Raw genomic sequence first — 23,243 nt, 5'->3', positions numbered from 1 at the left:
TTCATTTTTGTGGCTAGTGGGCGAGATCCTGTGTAGTAAGGTGCCGTAGACGTGACAGTTCGTTTGGAGTTTTCACAGGTAGACCACTGTAAGCAAAACAAAAATTACCATTATACATCGCTAACGCCTTTGAGTAAGATATTGCCCTTGCTCTTGATTATTTCTGTTATTCTTCGTATCTGATCATATTTTCTTTTACTTTGACATATATCATATTACTATATGCTGAACTTTGCTGATCAAAGTGCTAAATTACATTATGTGCTCTTTACGAAGGCGTTCGTAGGCATTTTCTTAGAGTAACTTTTAGTCGATATCAGTTATTATCAATTTTGTTCAATCATTTTTTTTTCTTGTTCGAAGAGTGGGCCTTTCTGTGGCAGTAGTGCATTCAGGAGCGGATTTCCCCCGCTTTGCAATCTGCTAACCGCGGCAGGACAGATCGTGATATACGTCGGCTTTTTCACCCGATGGGGCTTCTCATGCCAACGCATCAAAACAGCGTAAAGGCGCGTACAAGCAGACAAACAACTACGGCGAGTGCCTTTAAATATTTTTTCGGCAGTTTTCTTTGTCACAACTGCGGCCCTTAAATGCACCAATACGAAAAGTTTGGTTTTTGTCGAAAATGTGGGTGAAGGGTTTGTGACGTTTAGTTGAGTGAAGCCTTCATTCCAATATCACCACCTGCCAAGCCATCTTCCCACTGCGCCCACTCAGATGAGGGGTTTTGCACCCACCCACCGCTGCCTATAGATCAACACCGTGTTTACAAACAAACGGGGGGGGGGGGGGGGGGGGAGGGCCCTCGCGGCGCCGCAATCGACTGGGGGTGAAAAATAAGGTTAGCGTCCATAGGAGTACATGGAATCGAAATATACCAAAGCAGTTTTCTCATTTCACGTGGCACCTGTGATGTTGTTATTCGGTACAAAGCAACTATGAACATCCTAGAACAGATAGTCAAAGTATGAAATCTCATTGCCGAGGCGAAGTATTTTTAAAATGCCGCGAAACATGTTGGGGTGCGAGTTGGGAGGGTGACCCATAGCCTTCGTACACGTAGGTGGTCCCGAGTGCATCGAAATATTTTTCGAAATTCTGCACATAAATGCAGGCGTTGAACCCTTCATGTGTGGCAGCCTCTTTTTGCAACGTGAGGTATGGTGTGGTATTGTGTGGTACGGTGCAATATGGTATGGTATGGTATGGTATGGTATGGTATGGCATGGCATGGTATAGTATGGTATGGTATGGTATGGTATGGTATGGTATGGTATGGTATGGTATGGTATGGTGCGTACGGTACGGTATGGTATGATATCAATGGTATGGTATGGTATGGTATGGTATGGTCTTCAGTGCTGAAGGTTCAAACCGACTCCGGATATGAAGGGGGCTTCAGTGTTGGGCTCCGGAAACTTCGAGCCTCTGGGGTTTTTCAACGTGTACTGACATCGCAGAATACACAAGCGTTTTATTTTCCATCTTCATCGGAAAGCGGCTGCCACGGCCGAGATCATCAATTGTCACGCTCCCCATCGCGCGCTCTTTTCCCTCGAGAAGGACAACCAAAGCAACGGCTTAAGCGACAAGCTAGCTTTTCTATGATGTAGATACTGCAGTATGGCGCCCCGCCTTGCATCGGAGCTGTTTTCCACGACATTGATAGAGCAGTTCGTTGTTGTTAAAACTGTATGAGGCCACTCATTTTCTTTATCTCTCTTATTTGCCATTTTGGCCGCACGTTTTCGTCCTCTTCTCGCAGAAGTTTGGCATAGAAAATTATTTTTTATTTATGCCCCCCATGAGGCATTGTATATATTCTCGCGACTCTGGTAGTTCACTTCAGGATCCCTTGGAGGCCTTGATGGGGCGACAGAAGTGCGACGAGGAGCACCACGAAGCACTTCACCCGGATGGGCTGGACGCTGCTGGAAATAAGGGTGTGATGTTGGTTGCAGGGTTCGCTCCGCGCCGTTATTGTAAGATGGTTGGCTGCTATTTTGTGCAACCCATGGCGTGCGTTGTTCCCATGATGGTACGGACCTCGATGTCGGGTGGTAAGGTACATCGAAATTTATACGTTGCCACTGAATATCCAGCTCCTCGCGTATAATTCTCCTGACCATAGAAGTGATGTCTTCAGCCTCCGGAATGTCGATGCCGGTAACAGTTGTCACATTAGAAAGACAGCCAAATTTGGGCGCTATCCGACGTTCCTTTAACGCTTCATATGCCCGGCACTGCTTAAGGACATTTACTACTGTAGCAAGGGTGTCCCGCGAAATAAGGAAGTTGTACACATCCTCATCAATCCCCTTGAGAAGGTGCCCTACCTTGTCTTCTTCTGACATCTGTCGGTTTACAATGCGACAAAGTTTCAATATTTCCTCGATGTAACGTGTGCATGTCCCACCGGGCAGCTGGGCTCTCTGGGAAAGCTGATGCTCAGCGCGTTCCTTCTTTGCAAGGGTATACCCAAAGGACTTCGTAATTTCTTTAACGAATCGGTCCCAGGTCGTCAGCATTTCTTCGTGGTTATCAAACCATGTCAGAGCCGTGCCAGCGAGGAAGAAAACAACATTGTACAGACGTGCGATTGAGTTCCAGCGGTTGTACTTGCTGCATCTTTCGTAATGTCGGAGTCATTCCTCAACGTCATCTTCGGGCTCACCGTGGAACGTACGCGGCTCTCGCTGGTGGGGAAAGGCCGTCGTCTCTTCAGGTCGCTGTTCATGAGTCTGCGTCGTGTGGGTGGTAGCCATTGAAAGGTACTGTTGAGGAGATAAAGGTGGCAAACCTGCTACACGATGGCTGCGACGACGAGGTACTGGCGGATCCAGAACGTTTTCACCCAGCACCTCCACCAAATGCAACGGATGAAATGGTTTTAATACAGGTGAACTTCGTATGAAGGATGGACGCACACGGCTCAGAAATACCCGGATTAGTCTGCGCGCGCCTCGCTTTCTCCGCTTCTTCTTCTTCTTCTGCTGCTTATGCTTCTCAGTGCGCCGCTACGCGGCGTAACAATATGTTTCTTCACTCCATTGCCATCGTGTAATGAATTTGCTATAATTAAGGCAGCAGTAAGTTATATTGGTGTTATTTCCTCCGCGTGGCCAATCAGCACACAATGGTACATACACAGAGAGAGCCAACGTTGTTAATCTTCTGAGAAAAATTCGGCCTTACCTTTCTTTCTACCGGTGTTTATTCTTGACGGGAGACGTTGCTCCAAAAGTAGTTGTATTTTGTGGACACTGATAACACTCCTTAATGGTTTTCGTGATCTGAAAGCTTAAATGGAGGCGAGTAGTCAAATGATCGGGGCAATGGTAGAAAAGTTCGGAGCGTCACCCTATTCCGGTGATCCGTCGAGGCGCGGGTGTTGAATAAGACTACTCTAGATAAATAAAGATGAAAAAAAAAAATAACGCCACACTTTTTCACGTTTCCAGAGCGAAATGATAACTATCCCAGCACGACCTGTTTTCTCTGGTCCTCTAGTCTCCTTCCTTTATGAAGCACCATATGAACGAAGCCGTCCACGCTACTGCTGATCTCTGAGAGTTTCGACGTTCCGTCTAGTATAAGGCTCTCCTGCGTATCATTTTCATTGGCTAGCACGGGAGCGCACGATTTCTGGTTTAGTAAACGCTACAACAAAACGAACGCCGTTGCCAAAACTCCGAAGAAGTCAGCAGATCTACCCAACAGAAATAATAATAATATTGATTGAATGTCCTTTATTGAATGGGAAGGCTCATGGCCATGGATGGAAATAAAGGGGAGTAGACAGAATCTTCATTGTTTAGGTCGTCACTCGAATCACATTGCTCTAACCAGGCCACTAAGCGAGTGGGGATAAAGGGGAGTAGACAGAATCTTCGTTGTTTAGGTCGTCACTCGAATCACATTGCTCTAACCAGGCCACTAAGCGAGCCATACTTGGCAAATATCATCTCTGTGTTAGCATCAGTTTCTAGAAGGGAACGGTAGTTTAGGCGGTAGGGTGCATTAACCAAAATTGGCCTCGAACTCGCACCACATAAAACAGAATTGATTAGTATAGACCGAAAACATCAAACCAACCCCAGAATGCAGATCCATCTTCACATCGGAGGCAACACCATCACCTCCTCAAATGGGCAAATCCGCATTCTTGGCCTGCCCATCTCAAGCTGCAACAGTCCCCAGAAATAGGTTCATCAGCTACAACGCCTTTGGCCAGCACTGCTACACACTATTCGTCGCCTGTCCAACCGGCACGGCGGTGCGCGGCAACATGCCTGCCGTGCGATGGCCCGAGCAGCGGCGGTCGGAAAAATCCTCTATGGCCCACCCGTCTTCCAACTGTCGAAGACTGACTTCGTTAGGGTCGAACGCCTTCATTGCGCAGCACTACGCACTAGTATTACCGGTCTACCTAAGCACACTCCTATAGCCGAACTTGAGCGTTTGGCCACTCTTCCACCGCTCACTATCATCGTTACCAAGTCACAGACGTGTCATCGAATACGTCTAGAGAACACTGTCCAAGGGCGTCGCCTGCTGGCCTGGGATGAACAGCGTAACGAGAAAACACCAGCCCTGTGTGCATCTCTTCCCCTTGGGAGATGCCAGTAGTCACACGCCTCCATCGCCGACCTATAAACCGCGATTTTGTCATTCTCCGGGAGCTCCTCGCTGCCCATCACCGACAAGAGCGAATCCCTGATACGACTGACATATACACCGACGCATCGATTACAAGCAAATTTGCATCTATGGGCTGGGTATGCGATGACAACCCTTCCTTTTCAGGCGCTTATGCCTGCCACCTACCTCAAGGTACCCCTTGAACTCCTCGCGATTTGGGGAGCCTTGTCAGTAGTGCCTTGCACCGGAACAGGTTCAGTACGTATTCTTACTGATTCCTATGAAGCTTACAAGGAAATCGCTACTCCGGGTTCACAAGATGCAACAGCTACGGTCATACAGCGCCTCCTTGAACGCCACCAACTTGCGACCAGAATTGTCGCTATTCACTGGACCCCAGGTCACTCGGACGAATCAGGGGGCAATGCGGCGGCACACGCCGCGGCTGCCTTGGCAGGTGGGATGTCCACATTTACTTCCCCACCCCCCCTTGCTTCATCCTTACTCGACCTTGGGCGGGCAACTCACCCCTTCTCTTGCCCTTATGCACTATACTCGAACCAGTCTTCGTAGCCTCAGTCAGCATCGCATGCAGGTGACCCGAAGACAAGAAGTCTTTTTGAATAATAATAATAATAATAATAATAATAATAATAATAATAATAATAATAATAATAATAATAATAATAATAATAATAATAATAATAATAATAATAATAATAATAATAATAATAATAATAATAATAATAATAATAATTGGTTCGCAGGAAGGGAAAGGCGCAGTATCTGTCACACATGTTTTGTTGACACCTGAACCTCGCCGTAAGGGAAGGGAGAAAGGTGGGAGTGAACGTGGAAACGCACACACGTATTTTGCATAAGTATAGATATTCGCTTGCGCTAAGTTCACCCCTATGGGTGCATTATCGCTTGCAAGAAAAAGAGAAAAAAATAAACATGGTAGTAGTAGTAGTAGTAGTAGTAGTAGTAGTAGTAGTAGTAGTAGTAGTAGTAGTAGTAGTAGTAGTAGACAAGGTTATTTGGGACAAACACAAAATTTGTCCTGTGTGAGACGGCTAAAGGTATATCCGCCGGACGAGGCCATCCCATCGTTGACGAGAAGCAAACGTGCCAGCAGAAGGCGTACATTTGAAACGGGAGCATCGATGAAGCCTAGCTCCTTAATATCAAACGAGCAAATCAACAACTAATGACTGTTTCGGATTCGTTGAGGACCCCCGCCTAGTTTTAATGACCGCTTATCAAGATACACACGCTCGCCGCGAAAAGGGGAAAATGCCCATAGGCGATGCAGAACGCGAAACAGCCTGGAGCGTCGTCAGCTGTTGCTGGCTGACCCCGTTAACGAGAGGCCCATATTCTTGTTCTATCACGTACGACCCACGTGGCCAAAAAAAAAAGAAAAAAGAAAGAAAGAGTCATTTTGTCTCGCGTTTGTTGCCATGGCGACGGCGAGACTCGAGGCCAGCTGTTCTGCGGTCAACAAAGAGAAGCGCAAACAAACAGAGACGCGTGAGAGCGGCGCCAAGCTGTGTGCCGAACGGGACTCCTACTCGCTGTGGCGTCTACGTGCCGTTGTTGCCTGGAGCGCGACGTTCCCGACGCGCCGCTTTTAGCGCTGCGCGGGCCCGCTTCATCCGCGTAGTGCGCGTAGCCCGCGAACGGCACGGCTGCAGCTGCGCGCGGATTTCTCCCGTTTTCCTACAGATGGCGACAGGTGCGCACTGCCCTGGTTTGTGACGTCATCCATGCCTCACGGTCCCAGATAGGAAGCGAAGGAAGGGAGAAAGGACGGAGAAGAAGGAAAGCGAAGGCCGCAGCATCCGGATCCCTGGGAGGCCGTGGAAGAGGAGGGCAAAGCCAAAACATACTCCCGAACGGGTCCCAGAAATGGAGGCCCCATCTTCCGCGTCGCAGCGTGGACGGCGGCGCAGCGAGGCCGTTCTCGGCACCCTGGCTAGGGAAAAAGTGCAGCAGAACTCGACTCTTGGCGACCCTCTTTCGGAGTGAGGAACAACTCCACGTGGTTACTCGCATCGGAAGGCGACTATTATTTATTCTGCGGTGCTCGAGTGGTCAGCTGTGTGAGCGGAGAGGGAGAACTGGGTCTCTAGGATACGGATGACGATGACGACCCCCGTTGCGGGTGCCGAGTCGCTGCCGACAGGTAGACGTCGAGGCCGGCCGAAGCTTTTGCTGTCGATCGCGTGCCTCGTGTGTTGGTTTGGCGCCTTCCAGGCTGTCAGAATCGGTGAGTACCTCACGACTTCGCCGCCAATATCGCCGATTAGTCCAGCTCGGCGCCGCCTCCTATTTGCCCTGCAATGACCGATTTTTTTTTTTTTTTTGCACCACGTCCTTGCGCGTTCCTGGGTGCTCCTTTAGGCTGCTGAGGGCGCAGCAAACTTATATTAAACCGCATTTTATGGAGCAGACACCGGTTCATAAAAGAATGGAATCGTTTGCAGTGCCCAATTGTTAACATAGTCAGGAAAACAGCGACCAGTGAAACGGAACGACCTAGTTGTGAAGCTTTCTTTTGATGTTTAGTAGGCTCACTGGAACTTATTTTCATGCATATGAATCTTGCAATGCGAAGAATGTGAACCAATAAAATCAATGACGATATTTATTAATCGCCAGTAGCCAGAAAATATATGATGTCAAAATATTTCAAATTTGAAAGTTATTTATCAGTGTTTATTTTCTTTTTGATTCTGTGTTTTAGGTTTCTAATGTTTATGCCGGAGAGAAATCAGCGTTATTCGGGGCATGCGTTGTAAAGCGATCTGTAAATTACGGAAGAAAATAGAACGTGCCTAGCACTGCTTAAATTTGTTCAGCCCATTCGAAACATTTAACAAAATTTATTAGTGCATCAACGAGTAAAAATAACGACTCAAACACGGCGATTACAGGATAACGAAATAACATTTAACCATATCTGAAAGATGTACATGACATTGTGAAAAATATCTTCATCGTCATCATCATCATCACGCCATCGCAGCCCGCCCTTGTGTCTTCACCAGTCATACAGGCACCTTGTGAGTTCGCGCTTGATACGGGGATGGCTAGTGGCTAGATGACAATCGAAGGAAAGGCTTTCTTTCGTCAAGTCCGGCCATTATTTTATACGCGCTCTTAAGAAACTGCCAAAGCAAACTTTAGCGGATAAAACGTTATACAGTGAAAATTTCATGAGTCCATCTTTAAAAGATGCTAGCTCTGCAGACCTCACGAGAGGCAAAATCAACCCACTGAAGTCAATTGTTAATAAAACTAGCGCGAGCAAGAAGACATAAGACAAGATAAAAGGAAGCTTTCCTTTTATCTGGTCTTATGTCTTACTGTTAGCGCTGTTTTTATTAACAATGGATGTTTACCAACTCGCCCAACAAAGTATATTGGTAAGCCACTGAAGCCCTTTTCTTGCTTTTCTTATGTAATTCTTCCCTGCTTCCTGGCTCGATCCACAACTTGCACTTGAGGCCATAAGTTTCTTCTGTGGAAATGAAAGTATCTGGAATGTTTCCTACTTGCAAAGAATTCTCACTTTTTATCTTGGTACTAAAGCTGAGCCCATATTTTTCTCGATCGATGGAGCTCAAGGAATCTAAGGCCACACCAAATGCTTGCAGTTAAGGAAGGCGTTCTCCGGCGAGCATGGAGTGTTCTGAATGAATCACGATTGAGTACACGTTAAGAACTCCAGAGACTCCTTTCTGATAATGTACCAAGCGAAGTAATTAGAAGGGAAGTCATGGCTTCTGGGCTAGCGAGAACTCTCGCACCTTCTCAAGCTTTCTACTATATAGCTCTGTCGCGGCAGCTAGGTCTACGGGAGATCGAGCGAATGTGGCTTTACCGTCTACGTACTGCTTTATCACTATCGAGTAAGCAAGATCATTGGTGAGCACTTAAAAAAAAGGATGCCACTTGTTGGGAAGAAATACCGTGGAATGCTGGCGTTGCTCTTTGAAGCCTTTAATGATTGATCAAGGGGAGTGTTTTTCCTGGTCCCTGTCCTGTATTTTTTTGCCTTATTTCAGAAAAGGTATGTCTTACCGAAAGTCTAAGTGTAAAGAACTGGGCCAGTTGGTTCTGGATGAAATTATAAGACATTATTCCAGCGCACAAAAATATAACAAATACAGACCAAGAGAGAGTAGGCACCACGCAGGCGTTCGTGGTGCTGCTGTCTCTTCTTCCTTGTTTTTTTTTCTTTGTGTGTGTTTGTGCGGGTGTATGTGAGCGCTGGAATAATGTTTCATAATTGTGACCCTTGGAGACCGTCACGGTCGTAAAGATGAGGACAGGGAATGTTGTTGTGATAGAAAAGACCGACGGCAAGGACAGTTCTGTGCGGTGGTGTTTCGGGTCAACGAAAAAATGAAGATAAGGTAGACATTTCTTCACGTCAAGCTGCTATTTGCTTTTCAAAGACTCAAATTGCGTCTTTCGTTTCCATCTTAGTCGACTCAGGAAAAAATTGACGGAGTTCAACCCGACCGATACTAGTCAACGAGCATTAGCTCTGTAAGCCTCGCGCTGAGATTCATCGGCACGATTGTTTGATTCAGCCTGACGGTTGCGACAGAGCGCAATGACGAGCCGAGAGAGCGATCGCGCGACGCAACTGAGTCGAATGGAAGTGGTGCATGCGCATTACCTAGCTACCACAGATGAATGACTTGAATGGCGACAGTAGAGCTTCTCAGGGGTTATTTTTGGTCTGTGTCGGTAAATATACCGAAAGCAGAAAACCCTAATTGTAACTTTGGCGTACCGACAGTAGCGTACTGCTTACTGTGCCTCAACATGATAAAACATAAAAGGAGATACTTTTGCACAAGTTATTTGCGAAAAAGTGCACAAAACTCGATGAAAAAAAATCTTTTTGTGAAAAAAAAAAAAGAAGAGAAGAAAATAACTATTTTGTTTATTCAGACCAGAAAATTGGCGAAGAACAAAGGAGACAAGAGCTTGCTAACCCTTTTCGTGCAAATAATGGCAGGCTACATCAGTATCTTCCAAAACGAGGGCGAAAATATGTAGTAGTTTATGAAAAAAAAAAGAAAAAAAAAAGAGAAAACGTTCTCCATCTGATAATGTAAATAATTCTCTATTTCAAAACACAGAACCCTTTAAATCCCTGGGTGTTACGTTTACTGAAAATCTTGACCGGGTAATCAAGTTGGCTTAATTAACGGAAAGGCTTCCTGTGTCCTTCACGTTTTCTGACGAACTTTCAAGAATTTTGGTTCATCACTGAAGTAAGCTTGCATTTGACCAGTTTTAGGCCTCTTGTATGATATGCATGCGTAACGTGGAATGCGTATGCAATGAACTTCGCGGGCAGAAAAAAAAAAAAAAAAAGAAACAACAGTCCAGAATCAGAGAAACAGCATGCTTTGGAAACGACAATTGCAATTATATTGCCTTAGAGGCTTGAAAAGTTTATTTGCCACAAATAACGGTTTAAATATGAGAGTACAAAACTTATGGGGCCCGAAAGAATATTTTGAGATGTCCCTAAACAATTTACTTAAAGAAATATGCAATGTCGAGACTGGAAAGGATGTGACATTGCTACTCAGGAAGGTATTGTTACTGCAAGTGAACACTACAATTCAAGACAACAATTGTGGACTTATACGATAAAATATGCAAAATGCTTTGCCATCGGAATACTATATATACATGTTGGAGATAGCACATAGCTTTTCATCCTGAAATGTAGATAATTTGGCCCAGAATCATAATAACGCGCGAAAGCAAAGTTGCGCAAGTTTTCTGTCGCTATGTGTCTGGTGAGCTGCCGTCCAGGTGCACATGTGGCGCCCCATGGGAGCCGCCGCATAAAAGGCCGATGTTTAACCGTGGGCTCAGTAATCAGCTCCGGTGCAACGGCGTGCTTGATCGCGATTGCCGGTGGTTGAACCCTATTGTGGTGCAAAAAGGCGGAGGCTTCACCCTGCTTAAATCTGGTTATAACAGAGAAAACACACTCCGTGGTGGCTCCGTGCGGCTACTGAACCTGGTTACCTTAGTTCAGATTTGCTCCGATGATCTTTTTTTATAGTGTGAAAGCTGTACATGGTCATGGTCAGTCACTGGTCGGTCACTTGTCGGTCACTGGTCAGTCACTGGTCGGTCACTGGTCGGTCACTGGTCAGACATAGGCTTCATCGCCCTCCCTGTTCGCTGGCGAACTTGAAAGACCCGACGGGCAGCCTTGTGCATTGGAGCTGTTATATCGGACTGAGTTTGAATTACCCGCGCAAGGTGACGTGGTTTCCGCTTCACAAAATAGCTTAGCCAATCGAAAAAATTAGTTGTGGTTTAGCTGTGGTTAACCCTAGTTGAATTGCGATAGCAACGGCGGAAGCTTCTTTTGCCTGCTATATTATTCTCCTATCACGCCCTATCAGTAAGGTGCTAAATTATTGGGACACTTAAGCTCATCCTTAAGAGTATGACGCGAGAGCGTAAGTAATCAGCCCACATATAAATGAGAAGGGTTCAATGCTGCTGAACCGAATGTGGAACGAAAGCATTAGCAGCGGGTCAACTTTAGACAGAAAAATGTCGCTGAGCACAGGAGCGACCTGCGACCCAATGCATACCCCTGACTTCTGGATGTACATGCTGCCTTGCCAACAGGACGGACTTCTAAGGTGTGTGCAAGACTGCATCACATCACTGTAGATAATGATGAATTGGCTTTTATTAATGCGTGCGGTATATCGGTTGCTAGTTTCTTGGAACTGTTATCCTTTTACCTTAGTTCCACTTTCGTCTGTTGGCAAGGCAGCATGTACAGGGTCGTCCACTTTAAGTGCGAACACGGCTCCGCGTGGCCGCGATCCGCGAAGCGCCAGCGGATCCGATGCGTTCGCGCATCGAAGCAAAGCCGCGCAGGCGCACAGGGACCCGGGGGAGGAGCTTCGTGTCGTCTGCTACAGTGCTGGCGCGCACCACGCTTGCATTGCTGGAAAGCAGACGACACGAAGCTCCTCCCCCGGGCCCCTGCGCACCTGCGCGGCTTTGCTTCGATGCGCGAACGCGCCGGATCCGCTGGCGCTCCGCGGAGCGCGGCCACGCGGAGCCGTGTTCGCACTTAGAGTGGACGACCCTGTACATCCAGAAGTCAGGGGTATGCATTGGGTCGCAGGTCGCTCCTGTGCTCAGCGACATTTTTCTGTCTAATGTTGACATCGCATTGAAGCCAGGTTTGGATGCCTTCGGTATAGTAGCGTTTCGCTACGTTGATGACTACCTTATTTTCTTGGATAAGGATGGTTTCGATAGTTTGGTGCAAGATGTGTTACGAATGTTCAAAGAGCAAGGTCAGGGCCTGTCTTTTACTTATGAGTTTCCTAAAGATCAACATATACAGTTTCTAAATTTGGACCTGTGCTTTGAACACAATCACGTGTGTTGGAGCTACAGCCCCAGGCCAGGAAAACCTCTGCTTAGCTTTGAATCGGACCACTCGAGGTTGGTAAAGGATGAGTTGGCGGTCGCATGCATCAAGTCCGCATTACGTAAATCTTGCCATCACCGTGCTGAAGATGCATTTTCACCGCAAATTTCGAAGTTGTTGGCGACAGGCTTTCCAACTGTCCATCTCGCTCGTCTGTCAGAACGTATTTTAACACATTCGAGGAAGAGCAAAACGGGCCAGGTTGATGTTGGTGTGACGACGCGGCGAAAGAAGGTGGCTGCCATACTTTACCTCCATGGCGTTTCGAACCGACTCAAGAAACTGGCGGCAAGGTACAACGTCGACGTTGTATTTACAGCGAGAAATAAGATAGGAGGCCTGTGCGCCAGAGTTAGAAAGGGGCTCGACAATGTAGCTCGTGATAGTTTTCGTTGTGCAGTGTCACATAAGAAAAGGTTCACCACCTGCGGAAAGAATGTGGTTTATCGCATTCCGCCCAGTTGTGGCCGGTGCTACTACGGGCAGACAGGCAGATGTCTAAATGTGCGACGGACGGAGCACTCTAATTCTCTGGGAGGGAAGGCGAGTTCTAATCTGGCGCTATGCGCAATCCCGAGAGTGTAAATCGGAGCATGACCCGGTCCCTTTGTGCGCCTGATTTCAGTAATACGGGTGTAGTTTACAGTAATGATAAACAATTCTGTCGAGAGTTGGTTGAAGCATATTACATTGCTAAGGCTGAGGACAAGTGTGTGGCTAAGACGTCGGTTAGTCTTCATTGTAAGGAATTCGCTCTATTAGAAAACTCGTTAGTTAAGCCTTGACTTTGAATTGGCTTTAAATTTTCTTTTTCATCTTCTTCTCAGTTTCCTGCCATTCCACCGGTTGCGTTGTGCGCGACTTTTCGGAAGGAGTCTTTGTTGTTTTCGTCCGTTCAATAAACACTCAGTTGCTAGTCCAGCCTTGTCCTGTCCTCTTCTTCCCTGTGTCTCGTCCTTTGGCTGGTTAAATATAATTTTCCGTTGAAGGTAAACTATTCCAATATGTAAAATGTGCCCATTCCAAGGTGTAACGACTATAATCAGTTTTTTTATTAGGGGACAGATATCTATGACGCGAGGATGATTCTTCAGTTCGAACGGAAGGACTCAGATAGACCGCGTCGATAAATCTAACTTGCGGTGATTCTGCACAAGAATGCTGAATTGGGCGAGTTGGTGCATTTGCATTTTAGGAAACGTAGCGCTAGGAAGACAAGGACAAAATGAGGGATACACACACGAGCGATTTGTCCTTGTCTTCTTTGCGCTACGTTTTCTAAAATTGCTGTGATTCAACTGATACATTAAGGAAAAGATATTAAATATAACCAACTCGTGGATATTCAATGTGTTCAAAAATCTAAATAGTGTGTCACTGAAAATGTGTGATTTGCTTGTTATTATTATGCGGATAGCTATTTTTATAGAGTCAATTTGGAAAAAAGGTTAGGTTTATATGTACATTACCACACTGCCACTTTACGCGAGAGGGAAGAAATGCATAATAAATTAGAAGAATTAACTTAAGGGGAAAGAAGTTCCGACTTTTGGAGAGGACATGTAGACCGTAAGAAGCCCTTTGAACCACACGTGTTGCTGAAAGTTCAAGTGGCCATCAATTATTATCTACAAAATTTTGTTCGAGTATAGCGTGAATTATCAGATAGCTGTTATGAAATACATTCGAAAGAAGTGGAGTTTTCTTTGATTTGTTTTCGGAGTACAATTAATAAAACAGTTGTTGACGGATTAATAATATTGAAATTTCTATACATCAGCGATGCAGGTCTTGCAACTCAACTTTTGCCTTATTATTCAACGTACGTTCTTCCGTGCCAGGTATTAGTAAGTCAGTATCGCCTGCATAAACCACAGAATAAGCATATAGGACGTTTTATTGTAAGTCATTAATATAGACAAATTAACAACAGCGGACTGAGAATTGAGCAGTAAGGAACTCTCACATTAGTATAGTTTGTCTTAGACCGTGAACTTCTGACTTGAACAAATTGCCAATCTTTTCAATAACTTTCTATGAGTGTTAGGGGTAAGTCTGCATTTACATAACAAGATAATTTGTTTTTAAGCAATTCATAGTTTTAAGAGCGAAACGTTTTCGGAAAGCGTGTAAATACTCCAGCTACAATAAATCTAAGTTTATTGGTTCGCAAGCATCTTTCTTTGAAGGTCTGGGTTAGAGAACGGTCTCACCGTGTAGAAAACCACTAAGATTAAATTTTCTTTACAATTTATGCAAGAATAAATTTGCTATTAATCGTTAAGGAGCCGCGCCACGTTTCTTCTAGGAGAGACACTTTTACCGGAACTAGAACTAAATACGTAAAAATGTGTTAAAATGTTTTCTTTTTTTGTTAATACAATCACTGACACTGAAATAATTCTCTTATGACTACACCCAAATTCTTATGAGAGACTTATTCGCTCACTCCTCCTTACCCGTTTTGGTGTTGCCGTGGTAAATCTATGGTTAGGGTGAGGGTTCGATCCCGGCCGTGGGAGCCGTGCTTAGATTGCGGCGAAGTGCAAGCAGCTCATGTTCTGTGCAATGCCAACACACGTTGAGGAACCCCGGGTGGCCGTAATTAATCCAGAGCCCTGCACGTATACGGCGCCTCTCACGGTCGATATCGCTCTGGGAAGTCAAATTCCCTATCTTCTGTTTCGTTATTGAAGACGTTGTTTCATTGATGAATACAGAAACCACTTTTGAAAACGAATTTCCGTCTCACCTGTTGTAGTATTGCTTGCACTGTTCATTCGTTACAGCATTTATCGATGTATTTGTGTGATTCGAGGCGGACATTTTATTGTTGTAGAAAATCCCTATATTTAAACGCCCTGTAATCATTCCTTACTGGTGGCGTAGGCATGCGGAATAATAAATAAATAAAATTGTTATGAAACCCACCATATACTAAATAAATAAATAATTAGGTAGTTATTAAACCAATTACGTACCCAGCCTTACAGAACGTCCTCAAGTGGCACGATTTATAAGCCACCAATAGCGGACAACTCCTAACTAAATGGGAATAGTATCATTCGTATTTTGGAAAAACCAAAGCTTCCATTGAAATGATGCGCTAATATTATGACACTGATGGTTTGATGCAGAATCATGCTGCCTCATGCTAAATGCGTAAAATGCTTTCTGGCGCAGAGGAAGTTTGGCGGCCTTAAGGAGACAATGGTGCTTAGCAAACATTCAAATTCCCGTCATCATTTCTGATCCTCAGTGCCATGCGGCACGTGTTAACAACTGCACTAACTAGAGGCGCTTTTCCTAATTTCTTACGCTTAGGAACGCTGAAAAATTACTTTGTGCTCAAGTAACCGCCATCACTGCCTATTAAAAAAAAAAAAAAAAGATGCTTTTCGTGTTGGGTTGCTGGTAGCAGGGAAGCAAATAAGGACGTTGTGTAAGTTTTCCCTCCCTTTATAACGAGCTAGATCAGCTAGCTAGAGGCAAACTCACTTTGGTGCATGCAAAATAAAAGGAGCCCCAGGGTGTCTATTCGATCTGTAGCTGAAATGCGGACGCGTAAGATGCTCGTTTCCCTCCTCCTTCGCAGGCGTGCTGCTGAAGCCGAGTCATCGGGACGCATGGCGGGAGTTCGAGTGGGCCATGAGCAACTTCAACACGAGCCAGAACGCCAGGCGGTTGGGCATCGAGTTCAACACGTACGCCGCCACCGTCGACCATGACGACGACCTCTTCACAGTGACGCATGAACGTGAGTGCTCAGCGATGTCGGAACGGGCGCACAAGGGACATTGAACACTTTCCTGAGAGCTGGTGCCGCCAACGTTCCCACATTTTTTGGTGTACGTTGATTCGGGAGCTGGAGGAGATTCATTTACCCTTCTGTTGGTAGAGGTGATCGCAGTCCCGTTTAGATAGAGACATTCGCCTGGAGGGATTTTTATTACGTTGTTTTAATATCTAGCGGTTTTGCGCGTACCCACATTTTGTGTGTTGACATGGCGTTGTCAGCACTTGAGGCAGGATGGGAATTGTCACTTTCTGTAGTAGTGTGCTGCGGCTGCTATCTTAAATGGGTGAGTTTCTGAATGACATAATGCAGTCTTCAACAGGGACGTTGTAATGAAAGATAATGTGTCGGGCCGTGCAATATATTTCAAAGACGCGCGTTGAAAGAAAACATAATTTACGGCGCCAAAATTTATTCGACAGTCCCAGAACACTCCAGCCGAAATGGGGATAAATAACCACTGAAGAAATCTATCTACCCTATTAGAGCTAATACCGTGTAAGGATGCTCACTACTGCGAAACATACTGCGTATACTAAATGTGCAATATACCCCGCTTGAGTGGCGCAGTGGTTATGGCGCTCGGCCGCTGTTCCCAAGGATGCGGGATAGAATCCCGGCCTCGGAGGCAACTTTTCGATGGAGGCGAAAAGCAAGGCGCCCGTGTGCTGTGCGATGTCAGTGCACGTTAAAGAACCCCAGGTGGTCAAAATTTCCGGTGTCCTCCATTACGGCGTCTCTCATAGCCTGAGTCGCTTTAGGGCGTTAAACCCTACAAGCCGATCAAACTTAAATGTGTAATATCCAAGACTGACTAATTCATATTTAGTATTTACTGCCAGCTAATGAGGATATTACATATTCTGTCCCCGCTTCGAGCGCACCAACTGGCAGTTGGTGGCTAAGACTCTAACATCAGTGACATCAGGGAGTACAGTGGCGATTACAAAAGTTCACGGGCCATCATTGCTACTGACGCGGAGATGAATGCGTTATCATATGGCTTTGGTTTTGTCGGCGCCTTGTGTTCACGAACTGGGTTAATTCACACCAGTGACAGCAATTTAACTCAGTTGTTATCCAGCTGCGTTGATTCAAACCTTCCGCCTTGCCGCCTCCCTTGCTCCATGTTCGTATGCTCATCAGATCACCCTGACTTGATTTTTTTTTTTTTTTTTAGCACGGTAGCGTTAAAGACCCCGTTCACCGAAAATCCGGCATCGCGGTCGCCGTTGGCCTTTATTTTTTCTCTTTATTTTGCTTTCGTTGTTGTCATTGTTATAATTATTATTGTCTTTATCGCTTTTTCCTTTTTTATCTGACCGGCTGGTGTATGTTAAGTAGTAGCCGCCAATTATCAAGGAAAGAGCCACGATTCAGCATTATCATCAAGCGTTCGCACTAACCAGCAAGACCTCTTACCACCCTCCTCTCGACCTTATACCCCAGCAGAAACCCCCGCCGGGGTGGTGCAGTGGTAAGACGCCCGACTACTGTGCCGGAGTACCCGGGTTCGAATCCGACCTACCTCGTCGGCTGCGTTTCGATGGAGGCAAAACGAAGAGGCGGCCGTGTGCTGTGCGATGTCAGCGCACGTTAAAGATCCCCAGGTGGTCGAAATTACTCCAAGATACTTTTTTTGGGCGAGTTGGTACTTATTCATTATTGATTTAAACAGCGCAAAGACAATGTGTTCGCGCTGTTTAAATTGTTAACGAAATTACTCCGTAGCCCTCCACTGCGGCTACTCTTTCCACTTACACTCCCACCTTCCTCCCTTCCCTTACGGCGCGGTTGAGGTGTCCACAGAAAACAAGTGAGACAGTTACCGCGCGTTTCTCTTGCTATAAATCAATCAGTAGGTGCGAGCACTCGACAACACAGACCCCGAAGGCCTGCAATGGTCTATCACCCGAACGCGCTGTGCAGCCGAGTATAGGGGAGCCACTCTCCTGGGAGAAGGTGTTGCCACCAGATGAAACTCCTCCTTACTAACATTTTAATTATCTAACAAAGACGACCCCAACAGGCTACGAGTTCAAACGTCTGCTCGCAGCGTCAGCGGCCGTGTGCTGTAGCGTTTTGACTGACTACGGTGCGGATAAAAGTTGACGAAGACACGATGCCGAAAGCACATCGCGAGAGGAAGGTTTGTACCGCCGTGCAACTCTTTTTTTTTTTTTTACTGGAACCCAATAGTTTGCCTTGCTAAATCTATCTAATATTACTTTCTCCTGATTGATTTATTTATAGGAAGGGAAAGGCGTGGTAACTGTCTCACTTCTTTTCTGGGGACACCGCAACCGCGCCGTGAGGGAAGGGAGGAAGGTGGGAGTGAAAGTGGAAAGAGAGAGAGAGAGAGAGAGAGAGAGAGGAGCCGTAGTGGAGGGCTACGGAGTAATTTTGACCACCTGGGGACATTCAATGTGCGCTGACATCGCACAGCACACGGACGCCTCTTCGTTTCGCCTCCATCGAAACGCAGCCGCCGAGATCGGGTTCGAACCCGGGTACTCCGGAACAGTAGTCGGGCGTCTTACCACTGCGCCACCCCGGCGGGGCTAATATTACTTTATGAATGAGCACTGCACAAGAGTAGAGGGGGAGGAAGCCTCAGTTCGCAGTTTGAGCCAACGTTTCGACAAGTGAACTTGTCTTCGCCTGAGCAAAGCGATCATGCAAAGCGATCATATTACTTGTTATAAAAGCCCCAGTGTCAATCTCCCGTGTGCGTTATGTCTTTTCATTTTCTATTTATTTTCTTTCACATTTTTGTTTCTTTTCTTCTACTCCTCCAATAATTTTCTTTTCAAGCGACAGCTTTACTAGCCCCGTTAGGCGACAGTCCGTTTGCCGGCGTGCGGATTCAATGGTACCCCAAGACGACGGCGTTTTTACACAGACTCTGCCTGCCGGCGGCTGCGTCTCGATGGAGGCGAAGCGAGGAGGCGTCCGTGCGCTGTGCGGTGTGAGTTGCACGCTAAATATCCCCTGGTGGTCGAAATGATCCCATAGCCCACCGCTAAGACACCTCTTTCTCCTTTTGCACTTTCACTCCCACCGTCCTCCCTTCTCTTACAGCGCGATTGAGGTGCCCACAGAAACAAGTGTGACAGATAAGGTATCTTTCCTTTCCTGCAAAAAGGAAAAAAAATAAAAAATAATACGTCTAAAGTACACTCTCAGATGCGTTGCGGTCACAAAGAGTAATGTTTTCGCTTTCTCACACGTGGGCGGTCCAAAGTGTCTGTACCAAAATTTTTAGACACGGGAGTATACATCTAAAAGTTTCTCTGCTACTCAATTCTTGGCCGATCCCTCTGAGTGGGCATGTGCCATATGTTATTTGGTAAACAACAGCAGCAGCAGCAACAACAACAACGATAGGCATGCACGCGATTCCCTTGTTACGTGCCACGTTGCAAGAGGCCAACAACCGTAACACGCGATGCTGAGAGGAAGCAGCAGCAGGCAAAGCTCATCTGCTGGCGCCGTCATGTGTTTCAATCCCGCTTGTGGCCGTAATGTAAGCTTCTTTTTTTCTTTTTGGAAGCTGTTCACCGACATGCGTCTTCCGACGGATTTATTTGTTCAGCTAAGAGTTCTAATGCTCAAGCCTTAATGAGATTCGCACAAGTGATGGATCAGTGCAGCGTTCGAATGACGGTGAGTGGTGTAACGGTGGCTCATGAATCCTCGGACATGGACCTCATCCGCTAGGACGTATAGAAGGTTGACCGTAATTTCAGGAATTCCAAATGAATAAGAAAAAACGTACATCCCGCGATTCAGAAAAAATAAAGGCTCTTAGTTCGCGAAAAATTCTCTTTTTGTTTCCTCTTTTTCACTCCTCACTTTATAAGTTACCTGAGCCGGAGTCTATTTTCATTGATATTTTGCATTTCCTTCTCTTGTTACTTTCGTCAGGATCGATTCCACCTTGTGGAAATGAAAAGAAGGTGAAATAAACCGCAACAAAATACAACCTTCGAATTCATCGGGGTTCTAATGCGCTTTCATTAAAACACGCAAGCTTCACTTTTCTTTCAGCTTGCTGCTCTCAGATTATGCAATGAGTGATTGCTAGAAAACAATTTTTGTTTAGCACGCAAAAGAGGCATTGGGAGCAAGTCTCGATAACGCACAGCTCTGCCAAGTCACCGCATCTGGGTTTTCCCTTCTGTTCAGTTTGCCGACAGCTGAGTACCGGAGTAACGACGGTCCTGCTGCCTACGTCGGGGCTCTCGGACGCTGCTGTGCGCTCGTTGTTCGCCAGTACCAACGTACCACGAATCACGACCACGGTCTCGGAGAGCTGCGCTGCTGAGAACAGCAGCCTCTTTCCGTCCGACAGCCCGGACGACGCATCGTCGAACGGGACAACAACGACGACCCCGGACGAGACCTCGACGAAACACGAGCAGCGGGAGTCGGCTGAGCAGCTGCAATGGTTGGGAGTCAGCATGATGCCCGACCTTTCGGCGGCAGTGCTGGACCTTGCACGGGCCTGGAACTTCCGTTCGGCCGTATTCTTCTACGATTCGGATCATGGTAAGTTATACCTCGTCAGGCGAATGGTAAAATCCGCATTCGAAAAAAAAAAAAAAAAGGCCAATGTTATTTTCATTTTTTTTTGTCGGATAATCGAAAAACGTTAAAAGAAATAAACAATTATATTACTCGTAAAATGCTACGGCCACTAACGGCCAATGCTTTAAAGTAAGAAATAAAGTTCTAGTGCGACGATGCACCTTGTGGGAAGCCGTTGAATAAACTCGGCGAAGAAACCCATGAGTATGCGTCGCATTTATATACATGCCTGTGTTGGCAGCACAAGTAAGTGAGACAACTAAAAATAGTAAATATCAACCATGTGTGCAGCGGTACAATTGTCACGTAACGAACACGATTACGAACAGCCAAGACGTGCTCCATTCCCTCTAGCTCTGCTCGTTTTGGCGCGACGAGTAAGCGATGCATGTTGTTATCACGGCACTCGGGCGTGAACATTTCACTGTTGTGACCTCCTGTCTTCGCACTTTCCCTGGTCTGACCGCTGCAGCACTGGTGACGCTGGAGCGGTTGCTGCAGCCCCCGAGCGGCCGAGCGCGACTCGCTGTGACGCGCGCACTGCGCGTTTCGCGCGGTTCCGAGGCGCACGCCCTGCTCTCGGCCATGGAGCGCGTCGATCCTCATGGCCTCAAGCTGGTGGTGCTCGACTGCGACCACGAGCTGGCCAAGGACATCGTCATCCGACACGTGCGCGACATCTACATGGGCAGGAGGAACTACCACTATGTGCTCGCGAGGCCCGTTAGTATATACATGACGCAGTTTATTGGCAGATGCATCGAAGTGTACTGGTACAATTTTTGCTTATGTTTATTTACCTTCATGACGTCACTTATACCTTTGAAGCTTACCCGTTCTTTTCTCTGCAAAGACGGTGCTTTGAAGGTAGAAAGGAAGGTGTGATTCTCCAAAAGCACCGGGCGTCTCATCAGCCAAACGGTCGCCCGTGTTCTGCATCTTTGTAACGCTATATCGTTTGAAGGCCACACCTTCTAGAAAACGGGTCCGCGAGCTGTTGTTGACGGGTCCGCGAGCTGTATGTTGACGAGTGACAAATCCAGTTTCTCTTAGAGAAATCGGATTATTCCGAAGGCCTCGTTACGCAGAAAATCCAGCGCCGGAGTTGTGAGATAAATGTCACCACTATGTCGCTAGTAAGTGGTATATAGCAACTGATATGGCCAAGTGCTGATTCTTTGATGGTTTGTTATTAGATAATTCGGAGGAGCTGCCGATACAGGTTGCTCATTTATGGTCGGATGGCGGAATAAGAACCAACATTCCATTGCTCTTGAATGTCGAGACGTTACCCCTAGGCCACGAAGGCACGTTCCTGCAGCTGGGTTAAAGCGGGCCATTACATGTAGGTTGATCGCCTTTATACGCTATAGCCTCACACCCTTAAAGGTGTAGATTTTGTGTCCCCCATAATTTTTAAGTGCTCTTTTTGTTTTTGAGAAGTGGCCTGAATGTAGATTTCTTTCCTGTCGTACAAGCTGCAAAAGACAATAGGTAAAATTAGGTGCTGCTATGCAAAAAAAAAAAAAGATTCTTAAAGGACTTTAGGTTAGTGTGTCCATCCCAAACCGGCGGTACCAACATGTTGTAGGTCCGACCCTCAATGCTATTGCGTTTCATCTGCGTTTTAGTGTTGTGGAGCACTGTTAGCTCACCGGAGGTTCAGTTGTTTACTTTGGTATTGGGATCACGCATTGTATTCCGGTTCCCATTTTCGGGCCAGTCCATCAGGCAAGCTCCTTCAGCGCACGAGCCTTGCTTGCATTTCACCAGGACGTTAACTGTTACGTACTTGTTCACACTCCAAGTGGCGCGCACCTGACGCGTGCATTCACGTTGTCAAGAAACTTGATTCAGGGTCTTTTCTATGAAATGACGGAGGTTTAACCTTACATAAACGTGGTTACAAAGAGCACCTGCCGCGTCGACTCGGTGGTTAACACGCTCGGGTACTGTACCGGAGTACCCAGTTCAAACCTAACCGGTTCGAAGCCGCTCCGCTTTGATTTTCTGTAGTATTAAAGCACTGCACATGGATGAGCTGAGTTACCACCAAAACGACTAAGTCCTACTTTGACCTTGCGATGCCTTGAATGTCATTTGGCTACACTCGGTGAACTGAGGAGATCGAAAAAAAAGACGAGTTTGGGCCTTGTGCAGAAAACGTCAATATCACCAGTCAGTGACTCAAGGAGAAGGAGACGAGGTGGGGCCTCGTGAAGAACTCAAGGCCATTCGCCAACATCCACGAATTCGGAAGTTGTAACCCGGTAGATCAAATAGGCACATTGTGTCGTTCCAGGGAACTTCAGAAAGAGGGGATGATATGCATTTTGTTCTTTCCGTACCACCATAGGAAGCAAAGTGATTTATTGCTGGTCACATATCAGTCGTTTGCCGGCCCGGTGCACATTTCCACTACAAAATTCACGGCTGGCTTCGGAATAACGAAAATATTTCACTCTAATTCAGTGCTGACTTATGATTACTTAAAATGAGATCCACTCAGGCGATCGCCGAATTCCCGTCAATCGGAGCGGCGAGAGATAAAATAAAACGAAGCAGAAGTGATGGACCACGCTGTCCCGGCGCAATGCCAGGTACTTTTAGTTAGTTTAGTTTATAATTTTAACGTCCATGCAGACTAGGAAAGACGGCGTAATAGAGGGGTCCAGAAATTTTGGCCACCTGGGGTTCTTTTAA

General features: G+C 46.4%; 1 protein-coding gene across 1 annotated transcript in view; it reads left to right on the top strand.

The window, feature by feature from the left end:
* Window positions 1–6,792: 6,792 nt before the first annotated feature.
* LOC146191629 (glutamate receptor 1-like) overlaps window positions 6,793–23,243 on the top strand; it is a 30,869-nt gene continuing 14,418 nt past the window's right edge. The window contains exons 1-4 of the mRNA XM_084600356.1: window positions 6,793–6,916; window positions 15,750–15,911; window positions 20,139–20,501; window positions 21,013–21,263. Of these exons, the coding sequence (XP_084456482.1) occupies window positions 6,793–6,916; window positions 15,750–15,911; window positions 20,139–20,501; window positions 21,013–21,263 (900 nt within the window). The remainder of the gene's footprint in view (window positions 6,917–15,749; window positions 15,912–20,138; window positions 20,502–21,012; window positions 21,264–23,243) is intronic.

This window comes from Amblyomma maculatum, chromosome 4 (assembly GCF_055883805.1).
Source record: "Amblyomma maculatum isolate TAMU_Amacu chromosome 4, ASM5588380v1, whole genome shotgun sequence".
NCBI classification, from domain to species: domain Eukaryota; kingdom Metazoa; phylum Arthropoda; class Arachnida; order Ixodida; family Ixodidae; genus Amblyomma; species Amblyomma maculatum.
Note: the sequence above shows the minus strand (reverse complement) of the source record. Positions and strands in the feature narration are given on the sequence as shown.